The 16,416-nt window shown below is 40.4% G+C and overlaps 1 protein-coding gene across 1 annotated transcript in view; it reads right to left on the bottom strand.

Moving 5' to 3' along the window:
• LOC133634058 (alpha-1,6-mannosylglycoprotein 6-beta-N-acetylglucosaminyltransferase B-like) overlaps positions 1 to 16,416 on the bottom strand; it is a 274,128-nt gene that overhangs the window by 87,416 nt on the left and 170,296 nt on the right. Inside the window, 1 exon segment of the mRNA XM_062027016.1 lies at positions 6,841 to 7,010. Coding sequence (XP_061883000.1) covers positions 6,841 to 7,010 — 170 coding nt within the window.

The following is a 16,416-nucleotide window of genomic DNA, read 5'->3' as shown; positions in this document are numbered from 1 at the left end:
CTTTGTATACTTGCTCGCCCCGGTCGGTATAAACTATTTGCTTGATTAACAGAATTTCTATTGCGACATCCAGTGGACACATTTATTAGCGCGGCTTACATAGTCTATAGTCTGGAAAATCCGGTAGACGAAATGTGTTCTGTATTTTTAAAAAAGTGCACTGATGGGAACTTACCTGGTTATGTTTGACTTCATCAGTAAAACATGGGGTTGCAGACCACCTGTGCAATGACTGCCGTTGAGTTGCAAGTGCGCTGGAGCAGCTGGAGTATAATATAGTGCAGGTGTACCTCTCTCTGTCTTCTCTCACTCTCACACTAATCCATCTCAGGTGCCTTTGAAATCTCATTTGCACCGGCTCCATTTCCATTAAGCAACTCTCAGTTAGCGCACTTTGTGAGAAACGCACAGTCGGCAGAAAGAGGTGAAGACGCAAACTTTGCTTCTGTAATGTCCAAGCCAGTAATAGTGGAAGTGGTGCATAATGAAGGATGATCCAAATTGCACGACAAAGGATATCAGCGAATGTCTGACACAAAGCTGCGTTATTTGCACATTTGTACACAGAGGAAGCTAACTCAGCACTGTTCTCCGTTACCTATGCATATTTGCTCATGTGCACATTTTCTCCTCATCTCACAATAACAGATTGAGAAGTGTGATGTTTACCAACTACTCGAACACAGTGAGAGGTTTAAATAACACGATACAAGATTTAGTGGGGGACCTATTATTTTCTTACCTATTGGTACCTGTTTTTATTTATTTGGGATCGGCATAAGTCCCCAAAATTGTAAACCAAATCATGGAGGCATTGGGACGGTTTATAAAACTATTCTACGTTTTTGTACTTCCTCCAAACAAGCCGTTTGGAATTCGCACAACATGTGATGTTTTTCCAACATGTGATGTTTTTCCAACATGTGATGTCAGTGGATATCTCTATATATGGTAAAGGTTTACCCGTAGTGTTTTGCGCGAGTAATAATCAACACATAATATACCATAGTAAGCAAACACATTAAATACATAAATAATCTTCATCTCAAAAAAAAAAAAAAAAAGGGTTCAAGATATTCATCATTATTCTTGTTTTGTGTACTTTGTGAACAATTGTAGTTTGAACAGTCTCTTAAAGTGAATCATATTGGTGCTTTGTTTGATATCTTTGGTTAATCCATTCCATAGTTTAATTCCACATACTGAAATGCTAAAGGTTTTAAGTGTTGTACGAGCATACAAATGTTTCAAATTACATTTTCCTCTAAGGTTATATTTCTCCTCTTTTGTTGAGAAGAATTGTTTTACATTCTTGGGTAGCAGGTTATAGTTTGCTTTGTACATCATTTTAGCTGTTTGCAAATGCACCAAATCGTTGAATTTCAATATTTGTGATCGAATAAATAAAGTGTTTGTATGTTCTCTATGTCCAACATTATGTATTATTCAAATTGATCTTTTTTGTAACACAGTTAGTGAACGAAGCGCCCAAAAGTGTGTTTTCTTTTACCCTTTCAATATCTACTCCATCTATTTCAGTGGTTCTTAACCTGGGTTTGATTGAACCCTAGGGGTTCGGTGAGTCGGGCTCAGGGGTTCGGCGGAGGTCAAGACACACCCGACTCATCATGTAAATAAAAACTTCTCCCTATGGGCGTATTACGGATACAGCAACAGCAGAAGTCACACTGATTTGCAGGTGTGTAATTTGTTGTGAGTTTATGCACTGTGTTGGTTTTGTTCTTTGAACAAGGTGATGTTCATGCACGGTTCATTTTGTGCACCAGTAATAAAACATGGTAACACTTTAGTATGGGGAACATATTCACCATTAATTAGTTGCATATTAACATGCAAATTAGTAACATATTGGCTCTTAACTAGTCATTATTAAGTACTTATAAATGCTTTATTTGGCATGGTCTTATTATAACCCTAACCCTGGCCCTAACCCTCTAACCCTAACCAAATAATTCTAAATTAAGTCTTTGTTACTTGGAATATGTTCCCCTAGTGTCCAAAAAACTCTAAATTAATGTTCCCCATACTAAAGTGTTACCAAAAACATATAACTTTGTCTTGAATTTGAAAAAAAAAACATTTTATTTTTCACTAAAGAAGGGTTAGGTGAATGTGCATATGAAACTGGTGGGGTTCGGTACCTCCAACAAGGTTAAGAACCACTGATCTATTTGTAATTGTGTTTGACTTTCTCTTCTACTGTTACCAAATCGCATTATTTTAGTTTTACTGAGATCTGAGGTCTGTTTTTGTCAAACCGTCTTTTTAATTTTTTCATTTCTTCTGTTATTGAGTGACTGAGGCATTAAGGAGTGGGACAATCCAGGACTAGCTTCAGTGTGCTCAAACAACCACCAGGTAGCACCTTTGAGCAGATAATACTGTATCATCTCATTCAGACTTGTCAGGTGGGTAGTGCATTCGCTTAAAGCAGGGGTGTCCAAAGTGCAGCCCGGGGGCCATTTGCGGCCCGCAAGTCATTTTTTAACGGCCCCCCGGCACATTTAAAAAATCTGATTGAAAAAAATTTTAAACATAAAAAGTGGTATAAAAGAGTAAAGAGGTGAAATGTAACAACATTTTTTGCAATGTTTCCTCTAATAACACAAAGCTGCCATGCAGGCTGTTTCTTTCTTTAAAAAATAATAATGAATCAAAATCAATGTCATTATGAATTATTGACCTATGCAAGGCTCCAATTATGTCACATTAAATATTCCACTTTGAGATATTTTTTGGGGAAAATGTTGCATATTTTGTGTTTGCCATATAAAAAAACTGAGCTGTTTTTGTTTTTTTTAAAGAAAGGCCTAAAACGAACAAACAAAAAACATAAACAACAATAAAACTTATAATTGACAGATAGATCTGAAGTTGATCTCGAGATTTTTGGGTTGAAAGTAAACAGTAAAAAAAATTGATAATATCTTTAACACTTTAATGAATAGGACCCTTTTGGATCCCCAATAATTGTAGTGTGATTTGTTTTTAAATGCCATTGCTCAAAAAATAATAATGAATCAATGGTGTTATGAGTTATTGACCTTTTTAAGGCTCCAATTATTATATAAACTCAAATGTTCCACTTCAAAATTTTATTGGGTGAAAATATTGCATGTTTTGTGTTTTTTCCATAAAAAAACAGGGTTTTCTTTGACAAAAAGAGCATACAACTTAAATCTTTAAAAACGTTATATTGACAGATAGACCTAATGTTGATCTAGAGATTTAAAATATATTATTATTTTATAATAATAAAAATAACAATACTGAATAATGACACTGTGGAGGGGGGCGTGGCCTGAGGGCCTGCCGCGGAACGGGGTGTGTCAGGACCGGCCTCGAAGACAGCGACAGGTGAGTAGATGGCCCAGGTGGGCCTTGTTATCTAATCACCTGTCGCCTTTATTAGCAGCAGCCGGAATGAGACACGTAGTTGGAGTTGGAGGTGCTGATGAGCGGACGCAGGGGGAAAAAACATTGTGCTGCAAAGCAGAAGCCTATTGCTATTTATGAGAATAAAACAGTGTTATACCCTGAATTCCGGGCTCTACTGGCAGTGTGTGGTGGTCCGAAGAACCCACTAGAGGGCAACCTCTACAGACACATTTTTTTTATTTTTTTTGGACCAAAACCCTTTGGGGTCCCTGGGATCAAGCCTGAGTGGAGGCCTAAATGTATATTTTTTATACATATACTGTATTGGTTTTTAAAATAAAAAATATCAAAATGGCCCCCGCTTGCTTCGATTTTTCAGTGTGCGGCCCTCAGTGGAAAAAGTTTGGACACCCCTGGCTTAAAGTGAAGGATGACGCAAAAATACTCGCGCACACACATGCAACTCTCTCTCTTCGTCAATTGTATCTACACGGTGCAAGGCTCTACCCACAAAATCTACATTCCTTCAACAGCATTGTCCAATAAATCAAGATGATCCATCTTAGATGAATACGAGCGCGTTTTGCGGAGTCGGGTCGACAGCTTGAGAAAATCCCCAATCGCCACAACATGCACACAAAAACGTGTGTCAACCGTCCATCTAAAATGTGACAATTGAAGTCAGCCTGTGGATGCCATCATTGTCATCTTTCTAAACTCTGCTGCCTGTGTCCGCAGAGAGAAAAGCAACGGTTGCCAGCAAATGCCGCGCTTCCTCTGTAATTTGTGAGGCTTCACACAAGGCAGTGCACAGGGCGAATAGTACACAACGGTGTGGTCACCGCAGACACCATCATATTCATCTTAACTTAATACCAGTGCCATTGCAAGAATCAATAGTGGTAGAAAGACAAAGACTATTGGACACGGCGAGGCTGGGAAAAAAAAAAAAGATGTCAATCCATGGTGTGAATCATCCCCTTGTGCCTGCTCAGAATTACAATTCAGAACTGTACCACTACACATCCGTCATCCATCATCAGGACACAAGGATCTCCACAAACTGGATGATTGATGAATTTTAGGGCTGCAAAGTAGATTTTGAATAGGCATGCAAAGCAAGCTACAGGGATTTCACCAACAAGCTATATTTACATCCATCCATCAACCTTCCCAGTTCGTGTGTGTGTTGTGTGTGTGTGTGTGTGTGTGTGTGTGTGTGTGTGTGTGTGTGTGTGTGTGTGTGTGTGTGTGTGTGTGTGTGTGTGTGTGTGTTGGCACAAGAGCTGTAAATGTCAGCAGAAACATGTCGGCATGCTGACGCAGGGCAAACAAAAGACGCAGGCTGACAGCATCACACTGACAAGACGCTGCCAACGATATCGATGGGGATCAATAGAGCGACAAATAAATCAACACGAGGGTACTAATCGATGCCTGGTAAGTTTGCAGTGCATCCGGAAAAATGTTCACAGCGCTTCACTGTTTCCACATTTTGTTATGTCACAGCCTAATTCCAAAACGGATTAAATTCATTGTTGTCCTCAAAATTCTACACACAATACCCCATAATGAAAATGTAAAAGTTTTATTTTCAAAAATGTTGCAAATGTATCCCACACATTGACCCTAGTGTGTGAATGTGAGTGTGAATGTTGTCTGTCTATCTGTGTTGGCCCTGTGATGAAGTGGCGACTTGTCCAGGGTGTACCCCGCCTTCCGCTCGAATACAGCTGAGATAGGCTCCAGCACCCCCTCGCGATCCCAAAAGGGACAAGCGGTAGAAAATGGATGGATGGATGGATGGATGTACATAAGTATTCACAGCTTTTGCTCAATACCTTGTTGATGCATGCACTTTTGGCAGCAATTGCAACCACAAGTCTTTTTTGAATACAATGCCACAAGCTTGGCACACCTATCTTTGGGCAGTTTCGCAGATTCCTCTTTGCAGCACCTCTCAAGCTCCATCAGATTGGATTGAAATTAATTGATGTCCTCACAAGGAATCGTTAATTAATGAATTAAAGCCTGCTCAATGGCCTTGTGGTTAGAGTTCCTTGAGATCGGTAGGGTCCATGAGTTCAAACCCCCGGCCGAGTCATACCAAAGACTATAAAAATGGGACCCATTACCTCCCTGCTTGGCACTCAGCATCAAGGGTTGGAATTGGGGGTTAAATCACCCAAATGATTTCCGAGCGTGGCCACCACTGCTGCTCACTTCTCCCATCACCTCCCAGGGGGTGCAACAAGGGGATGGGTCAAATGCAGAGAGTAATTTCACCACACCTAGTGTGTGTGTGACTATCAGTGGTACTTTAACTTTAACTTTTAACTTTAATTGGCGAAAAAGTGAATTGTATCATTGCCTCGATCTTGTTTACGTTGTTGAAATCCATTTGGCAAAGCCCGAACGACCACCTCTGTGTGTTGCTAAAGTATCCACATCCTGTAGAAATGTCCGTACGTCAGCTATGAAGTTGCCGTGAGACAGCGCACATTTCCACGCCAACGTCAGTCTTGATAGATCGCATCTTCGCCGTGAAAAAGGTTGTACGCTAGATTTTCGTGTGTACGCAAGCTTATGAATACATGAGGACCCTGGTCACTGGTGTATAGTACAGGCCAAAAGTTTGGACACACCTTCTCATTCAATGAGCTTTCTTTATTTTCATGACTATTTACATTGTAGATTGTCACTGAAGGCATCAAAACTATGAATGCACACATGTGGAGTACTTAACAAAAAAAGGTGAAATAACTGAAAACATGTTTTATATTTTAGTTTCTTCAAAATAGCCACCCTTTGCTCTGATTACTATTTTGCACACTCTTGGAATTCTCTAAATGAGCTTCAAGAGGTAGTCACCTGAAATGGTTTTCACTTCACAGGTGTGCTTGGAGCTCATCGAGAGAATGCCAAGAGTGTGCAAAGCAGTAATCAGAGCAAAGGGTGGCTATTTTGAAGAAACTAGAATATAAGACATGTTTTCAGTTATTCCACCTTTTTTCTGTTAAGTACATAACTCCACATGTGTTCATTCATAGTATTGATGCCTTCAGTGACAATCTACAATGTAAATAGTCATGGAAATAAAGAAAAAGCATGGAATGAGGAGAAGGTGTGTCCAAACTTTTGGCCTGTACTGTATGTGGGTGACTGGTAGTTGTTTGGCCCCACCTGATGTTTTGATTTTAGAAATCTCTCGAACCCGAAAAAAATAACTCTATTCGAGGAAAAAATATGCGACCTTATACAGTCATTTAGAGTCGGTTTATAGGAGGTGAGCCAAAATCCTGGCCACCATTTAATTTGCACAGATGCAAATTTTGCTCGGTTGGATTCACCACCACAAAGTCGACTTTGATTGACTGATCAATTGGGAAACTGTTACTGTGCATTATCACCCGCTGAAACAATAACATTGCAGCAACTTACTTCTGGAGATCTTTGACAGACATGGAGATCTTGAGGTTGTGTCCAAGAACATGGAGCGCAGTGAGAATGTCGGCCCACTGGACCATCTCTCCAAGGGGACCTCCTTTAAGCACCTTTGGGCTGAAAACATCTCCAGCCTCCTCTGTTAGGAACCCCACATGGATTAGGATCTGAAAGAGTGCACACAAACACACTCAGTTGCGGTCTGCGTTGTGCAATGCGGAGATAAGAGTTCAAGACATCGGCTGCATCCCTGCTTGTGGTGCTTGACATTTGCTGATGACCTTGGAAAACTTAGATAACATTGATTTGTTTTGGAAAGTTTTGCAGCATTGTGTGATGGAAGTTGTTTAAAAGCATCTGTCTAGTTTCAGAACTTTGGCTTTGGAAAGCAATTTTGACGTGTACTCACTTTGTGTGTTTATGTGATTTGATTTCACATCATTAAATCATACAGTGGAACCTCAGTTTTGCCGTACACACTATTATTGGTACGAGTATTTTCTTGAAATAAAATGTAGTTTTTTGCGTACAGTCTCGGTATGCATACAAATGAACAAAGTCCTGCGTATCATTTCGTGCAATAGAGTGCCCAAACAAAGAATCCCACTTGGTTGCAAATTATAATTTTTTTTGATTGAGTACAACTGCAAAATAAGCCATCACAGGGCCAAAGGAAGGGAAGTTGCAAGGACCAGCATTTTGTTAAAGAAGGTCAGAAAAACGTTTGAATACAAGAAAGAACTCGTAGCAGAGTACAAAGTTGGCTCTTCTCCTTTTGATTGTCTTCAACAACCAATTATTCAATAACAAGGTAAAACAGTGAGGTTATATGTTCATTTTCCATTGCATTAATCACTTACAACTTAAGAGTGCCCCAACTTAAAGAGTGTTTTGCGATAAGAGCTGTATTTTGGCTAATTGTTATGCTCTAAATCGCAAGCCAAAATTTGAGCTACAAGCATCCCCGCCATTAGTTGATATAGCAAATCTGCTAGCCAGCACCATACTGAAGCAGAATGAGTCAAAAGCCAGCCAAGAATGTTAAAATAATAATCTAAATGGTGGCCATTTATCCATGGAAATATGGAAAAGCTGCTGATGGTGTGTTTGACAGAGAAGCAGCTTGAAGGAAATACCGTAAAATTCCGCTCTCCAAGGTAACGTATTTTCTGGATTAAAATCCAATCCCATTCGTTATAACCTGGTGCGCCTAATGTATGTATTAATTCTGGTTGTGCTTACTGACCTCAAAACAATTGTGTTTGTTTTGTAATGATAAGTGTGACCAGTAGATGGCAGTCACACGAAAGAGATACAGGCGGGCGCCTGTTCAATAAAGGACTCTAGCAAGTACAAGTTAGCAAGCAAGCCCAAAACTTTGATGTTTCCCTGAAAACATAGAACATGACACACAGCGCTCAAAAATCTGTCAAAATGTTTTACTACGACTTTGGTAAGCTACAAAGACACACCACTTGATGGAAGGCGGAGCATTACGGATACTGTAGTCAGACATACTGTGCTTCAACTTACGGGTATTATTATGGTGTGTGTATGAGGACCCCAAAATGACACCTATTAGGAGACATTATCTGGCATTTTGTTTCGGAATATTATGCAAAACCTGCTGATGTGTATTTGGGATCTGCATGAATCCTGAAAATGTGTGTGCGTCCACTATTGTAGTCCGCGCCGTAGTCAATAAACTCCTTTTTCCCCCCAAATCTTCTTGTTGTAGGGCATTCATCCTCCGCTGTTGCTATTTCTAATATAAAGTAGCGTACGGTTCTAACTTATATCTCTGAATAGACTCGCTATGCAAGCACTAAAAACTACCGGTACAACAAAGATGACGGGAAGAAGACGCTGTCAAAGTGGAGGCACGTAGGCGCATCCTGAAGAGACGGTCAGAAAGCTGCTTGAGGATGGTCTGTAAAATATAATCCATGCAATATTTTGACCAAAGAACCACCATCATGTGTTATGTAGACCAGGGTTCCCCAACTTTTTTTCTACCAGGGACCGGTTTAATGTATGCATTATTTTTACGCACCGGCTTTCTACGTGTGGCATCCTTTGGCTACAATCTGGCACATTAACATTGTATATGTCCATTAATGTGCATTGTCCCATGTACTATAACAAAGGAGTTGTAATATACATCTATTAACAAGCTTATTGGTGTTTAGTGGGACAGGCGAAAGTTAAGTTGGAGAAAATGCGGTAGTTCATAAATTAATTAATGTATCTGTGTGGCCCGGTAGCAAATGCGTCACGTACCGGCACCCGGACCGGTGGTTGGGGACCACTGATGTAGACCACAACGAAGTGTTTTGAATGTAGAAAAAATATATAAAAAATATGACCCCTTTAATGCGTTTTATAATCCAATGCGCCTTTTGTATGAAAATAGACCTGAATAAACCCACTCCTTGGCAGTGCTCCTTATAATCCAGTGCACCCAATTGTCCGAAAAATACATTAAATGCTGTACGTTATTATTACACTACTTCATAAAACCAATGTAGTTCTTTGTAGTATATTCTATTCTACTGTTTCTAAACAATAGTTATTATCTAAAGTTTACATTTGTTAAATTGTGGTGTCTTGGAGGGGCCAAACACTGATTAAACTGATTACAATTAATTTCAATAGGCAGCATTGATTTGAGATACAATATCCCCTCCTACAAGATACCAACTAAGCTCCCTTCTCGTCTCTCATGGACACACACCTGTTGTTGACTTTGGACTGATTAGCGACTGCACAACACCAAAGCCGCGGAACAGAGAAACGCTGCAAACTTACACACAAACACAGGCATCCACAAAAAATATACACCACACACATACCCCAACCCCCATCCAACGCCCCTGACGCGAATTCTTTAGGGGTGATGGATGAAGAGCTGCAGCCTCCCGCCGTGGCTCCCACTCCCTCCCCTCTGTTGCTAGTCTCGAGATGTACAGGTAAAAGCCAGTAAATTAGAATATTTTGAAAAACTTGATTTATTTCAGTAATTGCATTCAAAAGGTGTAACTTGTACATTATATTTATTCATTGCACACAGACTGATGCATTCAAATGTTTATTTCATTTAATTTTGATGATTTGAAGTGGCAACAAATGAAAATCCAAAATTCCGTGTGTCACAAAATTAGAATATTCAACGCAGCCGTCTACCAGCAAGTTTTAGAGCACTTCATGCTTCCTGCTGCTGACCTGCTCTATGGAGATGGAGATTTCAAGTTCCAACAGGACTTGGCGCCTGCACACAGCGCAAAATCTACCCGTGCCTGGTTTACGGACCATGGTATTTCTGTTCTAAATTGGCCCGCCAACTCCCCTGACCTTAGCCCCATAGAAAATCTGTGGGGTATTGTGAAAAGGAAGATGCAGAATGCCAGACCCAAAAACGCAGAAGAGTTGAAGGCCGCTATCAGAGCAACCTGGGCTCTCATAACACCTGAGCAGTGCCAGAAACTCATCGACTCCATGCCACGCCGCATTCACGCAGTAATTGAGGCAAAAGGAGCTCCAACCAAGTATTGAGTATCGTACATGCTCATATTTTTCATTTTCATACTTTTCAGTTGGCCAACATTTCTAAAAATCCCTTTTTTGTATTAGCCTTAAGTAATATTCTAATTTTGTGACACACGGAATTTTGGATTTTCATTTGTTGCCACTTCAAATCATCAAAATTAAATGAAATAAACATTTGAATGCATCAGTCTGTGTGCAATGAATAAATATAATGTACAAGTTACACCTTTTGAATGCAATTACTGAAATAAATCAAGTTTTTCAAAATATTCTAATTTACTGGCTTTTACCTGTATATGTGCTTTGCTATGGAGTTTTTTTTTCCACTTCAGACTGGGCCCCCATAGGAGCCCAGTCTAGATTGTATTTTTTTACTCATCCTTCCCCAGCGTTGACCTTTTTCCCATCTTTTACGGGGTGCCTTGTGTCGATTCATCAGCGTTTCTGCTCTGTAACCCTGTACACTGTTTGTTTGTCTAATCTTGAATGGGTTTGTGCTGAAAACAAAGTTTTGTTATACTTTTGCAATGACAATAAAGACCTATACCTACCTAAGCTTGTGAGTTACAGTACTACCGTATATGTATTTGGCATTGTTTCTGCGTGTAATAATAATAATAATAATAATAATACCTGGGATTTATATAGCGCTTTTCTAAGTACCCAAAGTCGCTTTACATGTTAAAAACCCATCATTCATTCACACCTGGTGGTGGTAAGCTACTTTCGTAGCCACAGCTGCCCTGGGGTAGTCTGACGGAAGCGTGGCTGCCAATTTGCGCCTACGGCCCCTCCGACCACCACCTATCATTCATTCAACATTCAATCACCGGTGTGAGCGGCACCGGGGGCAAGGGTGAAGTGTCCTGCCCAAGGACACAACGGCATGGTAAGAGGCGGGGAGCGAACCTGCAACCCTCAGGTTTCTGACACGGGCGCTCTTTCTGCGTGTAAAACTAACTATTACGTATAAAATGTGTTTTTGATAGTGAAGATACATTTGATACAATATTCTTATTTCATTATTATTTTTTGCATCGCACTGTGACTTGTTTTGTATCATGTTGTGGAGGGAGAGTGTGATCAGCGCGCCTGCAGGAGCAAAGGTCACCGACTCTGTCGATGGTGTTGAGGGCGGAGCACTATCGGATAGGGGCGGGGGCATGTGCTGACGGCGAGACACAGCTGGCAGGTGATTAGATTTCACAGGTGGTACGTGGTAATCTAATCATCTGTTGTCTTTAACAGTGAGCGGCCAGTGGAGTAGAGGAGGCGGGAGAGACTGGAGAGAAAACATCTAGAAAGATTGTTGGTTAAATACATGAACATTAAAACTTTGTTGAAACGGCACGCCTGGCTCCTGCGACGTGTGTAAACATGGAACGAGTAGGAAGTGACTTCCACACATGTTTTTAGTGGTCCAGTTACCTTGGCATACTGTATTGTGTATAGTAGTGATGGGTTGATGAGGCGTCATGAAGCGTTTCGACACATTGCAAAACTGTATTGATACTGTGTCACTAAATACCGACATCTGCTGGACATTAAAAATCCCTACAGGCAACCTATGGACGGACTCAACTGACACTGATTTTATGACCTAGTATATACAATAATATAAACCAAGTCATTGTATTTCATTTAGGATTATTTCATATCTTCATTTAACTAAAAACATATTTTTATCTTTTTTAGATACAGTCAATAAATAATGTGAACATGTATCATAACATGGAAATCTAAGAGAACGTGTTGTGAATGAGGATGCTCGTGGACTGGGATTTTTACACATTTTTATTAAAAAAAAACAGTTTTTCCAACGTATTACATTTTAGACGATTTCTCTTAGTTATTATTTCTCCGGCTGTAGAAAAGACCCGCTCACAGGCAATGTTCCCTCTAATTGTTCATGTGTCTGAGCAAACACAAAAACTCCCTGAGCATTCAGTGGAGCACATGTGAGCAACATCCCACGTGGCAATACCAGCAGCACACCTGTCTCAAACCAATCTTTTATAATAACACTCAAATGAGAGGAGTCATTTTCATGAGATTATTTTGTAATATTAGTGATTTGGCCCACTTGTAATGAAAATAAAATAATTTTTGTTTTTCATAAGCTATGGATTAGTATTGTACAATATGTCTGGGTGGGGGTCCTGCTTTGGAAATCATTTGTACCCCTTTCAGAGATCACATTTAGTTCCCCTTAAACATCCTTGTGTTGCACAATGAAATGTAAGCATAGCATGAAGTGTGCATTCCTGTAACTTTCTCTAGTAACAGCATTCCATGAATAATATAAATAAATTAAAATTAATAATAAATGACAGTAGAATAAGCACACGTATGACTGAAGAGTCATAGTGTAACTTTGTGTTGTGTTTGAGTTGTCCGACTTTTTGTGTGGCCATAAACGCACCAGTGGCTTAGTGGTATGCGTGTTGGTGACAGATGACAAGTTGGTTTTGGCCTGGTTTGTACGGCAGAAAATGACTAGTTTTTCGAGATATAAGTTTTTTACTCATGTTTTTGGTGTGGTTATGGCCGAATATAAACAGTTTTGCTCAATAAGGTGATCGATATAATTCCTGTCCTCGAAGCGTCTCGATAGACGTTACAATAATTGAACGGTGTTCAATTGAACGGTGTTGGCGAACACCGTTAGGGCCGCTTGTTGTCACTGTCACTCAGAGTTGCATTGCAAAATTACACAGAATAATTTTGTTTAGAATTCAGATGGGTTTGATTTGGTGCGCGGCATATATTTGCTGTGCGCAGAGGACGCTTGAGCAGTGCGCAATTGCGCAGGCGCGCACCTAAGAGGGAACGTTGCTCACAGGGCACAGAGGAGGCCGGAGTGCGACACAGTTCGCGTATCGGTCACGTGACCAAAGCAGCTCATGATCGGTCACGTGACTTTCTAAAAGCGGTACGCGCACCGACACAGGGTATCGCTCTATGAGCTCGACGCATGCGCCGATGCATCGGTGTTGCCGGACCCATCACTAGTGTATAGCTACTGCTGCTTTTTAAAGTGCTCTGTAAACAAAGTTTAGTCATTGATTAATCAGGGGATGTTATTTAGGCATATTTCACTTGTGGTTTAATTGAAAATCCTCATCGTACCACCTGCATAATCATTACAGCGCAGCAAGAAAGAAACGACGTGTTGCTTTTCATACTGGATTAGACTGGGCCGTGTCGTGGCAATGCTCTGCAGAGTAATCCTGATTAGCTAACCCAGCATGAGCACCTCACTGCTCGATGGCAAACAGGGTGCACTACTTGAAGCATGCATCCTTGATGAACCTGTGCGTGTGTGAACTATGCCAAGAGTTTGGATGCTTCTTACTTAAGTCAACCCCCTGCTACGCCTGTCTGCTTGCTTGTATAAAATACGCTGTGTTGTCTACAGATATTAACTATGAAGAGTACCGACATGTTGTGAACATGCACGAAATGCGAAAGAAAGATTGGAAAAACAGCAGTTGTCAAGCCCCACTGACAGTCCAGCTGGCATGAAACACCCCCGCCCTCGCTTTGATAAGCCGGCACTATTAGCTTCTGCTTCATAAAAAGAGGATAAGTGTAATTTAATTACAGTTATGGTGTCAGATGGCAAGAGTGACAACCCGTGGCAATGGCACCATTACTTTCCATTTTCATGCAGGGTTTGTATCGAACAAACTTTGTTGAAAAAAAAAAAAAAAGCAACCGAGAGAAAGTACTGTATATTCCAAACTATAAGTTTCTACTTTTTTCCTACGTTTTAAAACATGCGGTTTATAAAATGGTGCTTCTAATTTATGGATTTTTCTTTGCTAACAGCCATAATGTTTTGTGTTCAATGGTTTTCCTTAAACCCAAGCAGAAACATTGACATGGTGTGTTATGGTGCCACCATTTGGACGTGTTCGCTCACTGCAAAGAGTTGCGGGTTGAAAATGTACTTCCTGTTTTAATGCCTTGAACTGGAAGCAAAACCGTCCATAAAGTCAGTGGTTGAAAGGATTATCCTCTTAAGGCCCAAGCTGTTTGTTTACGTGCTTTTTTAATTTCTCTTTGCTATTTGGGCTTATTGGACCCTAATTAGAATAAAAACTAAGAACCATCTTTTTATATGATGTACTTAGTCCATAAGTAACAAACGTGTACTTCATGTTTAGTGACATGCTAATTCTTATTTCAAATTCCATTGTATGTTATACTCTTCTGAGACCACCAGATGGCAGTATAAGTGTCCACATAAGCACATACAGTAAGACCCCAATTCAGTAGTGTACACAATTTTGAAAATAAGAGCTAAAAGGTGCTGTCCACGCATGTGGCCAACTAAGCCTTTAGAGGTTATTCATTCATTACTCCAAGCAACGTTTGTAAGTTTTACAATTTAACTAAAACAATTCATACTTGCTAAACCGTCCCATGTGTGATGTCTCTGTTTGACCATTAATTTATTTATTTATTTACAGACAGACGTGATTTTGTATTACATTATTGTTTCTTTTGTTAATATCAGAGTCCGTTCTGCAAAAAGGTAATCCGTAGAAGCACAGAGCTTATGGACAAGGACCCAGAGTTAAATACACATCATCATATAATATACAAAATACAGTACAATAAATAAATAAATGATAAATGGGTTATACTTGTATAGCGCTTTTCTACCTTCAAGGTACTCAAAGCGCTTTGACAGTATTTCCACATTCACCCATTCACACACACATTCACACACTGATGGAGGGAGCTGCCATGCAAGGCGCTACCAGCACCCATCAGGAGCAAGGGTGAAGTGTCTTGCCCAAGGACACAACGGACATGACTAGGATGGTAGAAGGTGGGGATTGAACCCCAGTAACCAGCAACCGTCCGATTGCTGGCACGGCCACTCTACCAACTTCGCCACGCCGTTCCCAATACAATTCCTTTCAAAATCTACCCACCAAATACCCATTTACAATGTCATACCAACCTACCAACAGACAGTGGGAATGTGTTCATGCATATTTGTACGTGCTATCGTAATGTAATGAAGCTAGCGTCGTTAGCATTAGCTAATATACCAACACGTCAACGAGTGTCTGTGTTAGTATTATTAACTTACAACGGCATTCTATTTGAATTGTTTCAGTTTCATAAATTCCTCAGTAAATTCACCAAAACGTCACCGTGAAGTTATTGAGTCCGTTTAGCTGATTGAAGAGCTAGCTTCCGCAGTTAGTGGGTCCAAGATGATGACTAGAGATGTCCGATAATGGCTTTTTTGCCGATATCCGATATTCCGATATTGTCCAACTCTTAATTACCTATTCCGATATCAACCGATACCGATATATACAGTCGTGGAATTAACACATTATTATGCCTAATTCTGTTGTGATGCCCCGCTGGATGCATTAAACAATGTAACAAGGTTTTGGTTCCTCCTCGCATAACCAACTTTTTGCAGTCATTGCAAATTGCCAGTTTTTTTTATCCGTCAGAGACACTTTTAAAATAATCCCATACCATAGACATGGTATCATTAGTCAGTCACAGAGCGAGCTCGCTTGTTAGCCACGGCTACAGCACCGGCAACAACACACTCTTCTTGTTAAGCTCCGCTCGCGGCGGTTTGCTTAGGTCATCAAGCGTCGCCAGTAAACCTCTCATGCTGCAGTTGTCAACTCCTGTGTTGTGTGTGGGAGAGGGGAGAGGGGAGAGGGGAGGGGCTGCTGACTGGGAGACGCAACTGCTCTGTACTTCTCCTTACGTCCGTGTACCGTTCCGTACAGTGGCGTTTTAAAAAGTCATTCATTTTACTTTTTGAAACCGATACAGATAATTTCCGATATTACATTTCAAAGCATTTATCAGCCGATATTATTGGACATCTCTAATGATGACTTCTGTTTTGTTTGATCATCCGTTTTACCGCCGTGTTACAGACACCGTTTGGAAACAATTAAAGTATGTAAAAAGACATGTACAAAATCCATCCATCCATCCATTTTCTACTGCTTGTCCCTCCTGGGGTCACTTTCT

The sequence above is a fragment of the Entelurus aequoreus genome, linkage group LG18 (assembly GCF_033978785.1).
Source record: "Entelurus aequoreus isolate RoL-2023_Sb linkage group LG18, RoL_Eaeq_v1.1, whole genome shotgun sequence".
Taxonomy (NCBI): Eukaryota; Metazoa; Chordata; class Actinopteri; order Syngnathiformes; family Syngnathidae; genus Entelurus; species Entelurus aequoreus.
Note: the sequence above shows the minus strand (reverse complement) of the source record. Positions and strands in the feature narration are given on the sequence as shown.